The sequence below is a fragment of the Opisthorchis viverrini genome (assembly GCF_000715545.1).
Source record: "Opisthorchis viverrini unplaced genomic scaffold opera_v5_5163, whole genome shotgun sequence".
Taxonomy (NCBI): domain Eukaryota; kingdom Metazoa; phylum Platyhelminthes; class Trematoda; order Opisthorchiida; family Opisthorchiidae; genus Opisthorchis; species Opisthorchis viverrini.
The window spans coordinates 1-837 of record NW_008758035.1 but is presented as its reverse complement, the minus strand read 5'-3'; the positions used below and the strand labels follow the sequence as shown (position 1 = coordinate 837).

The window sequence follows — 837 nt, the reverse complement described above, 5'->3', positions numbered from 1 at the left end:
TCGTTATATTTCTGAAAAAAATGAGGCACTCTCCACTGTACGCGGATTGGTCCAACGACCTTGAAAATCAGCCAATCACGTTGAGGCTTTTCGCCAGCGGTTTCCTGAAACGGTTGGTGACTGCTGTTTGGTTAGTTCTGATGGAAATCCATTCCGTGAGCTCTTAGTACACACCCGTTGGCCACACACTATGAAAACATGATGTGTCATTTGGGGAGTATAGTATCAACCCTCATTGTTTTTCTTCAATCGGAAGTTATTCAATGCATTCCCGTATCTCACTCACATAATTCCTCTCAGGATGATGCCACACTGAACAGTTTGACAACCGACAAAGCCGATTCAGGATCACGATTAAAATCCATTTCACCCGTGTTGGGTAGAATCGGTTGGTGTGTTAACGAGAAACGACAGCGATGGATCGAAATCGGTCAGCTTGGATCCCATCAAACCGAACTGGGACTTGTCCAGTCCGGAAAGTTTACCTGTCCTCGACCAAACGAAACATCGGATATGATCTACTGTTGTGGTCCGGTGAGGGAACAACACTGTTGTCGTCTTCAAGATACGTAAGTTTTTTTGGACTTTCATTCTTGACTTTGGCATGCTAGTATAATTATTCTATTGTCAGTAGGAGATAGAAAACTCTGCTGTGGTGCACCACAGAATGCGCAGGCTGTCTCCCGCCTTCTCTATTCAAAATCGTTTTTGGAAAGCGCTATTCTCGTCCTACTGAGGCTATTCTAGTTTCTTGCGATCTACTCATTTGTACATCTGTACACTGCGAGCAGTGCTCACATTGTGGGACGAACCAGTGAGCAGAGCATGACATGACTT

General features: G+C 44.8%; 1 protein-coding gene across 1 annotated transcript; it reads left to right on the top strand.

Annotated features, from left to right (window-relative positions):
• Window positions 1-198: 198 nt before the first annotated feature.
• T265_12300 (hypothetical protein) lies at window positions 199-573 on the top strand (the record flags this gene model as incomplete). The annotated part of the gene is made up of 1 exon (XM_009179650.1): window positions 199-573. The coding sequence occupies one exon, from the start codon at window positions 199-201 to the stop codon at window positions 571-573; it is 375 nt and encodes a 124-aa protein (XP_009177914.1).
• Between the last annotated feature and the right edge of the window lie 264 nt (window positions 574-837).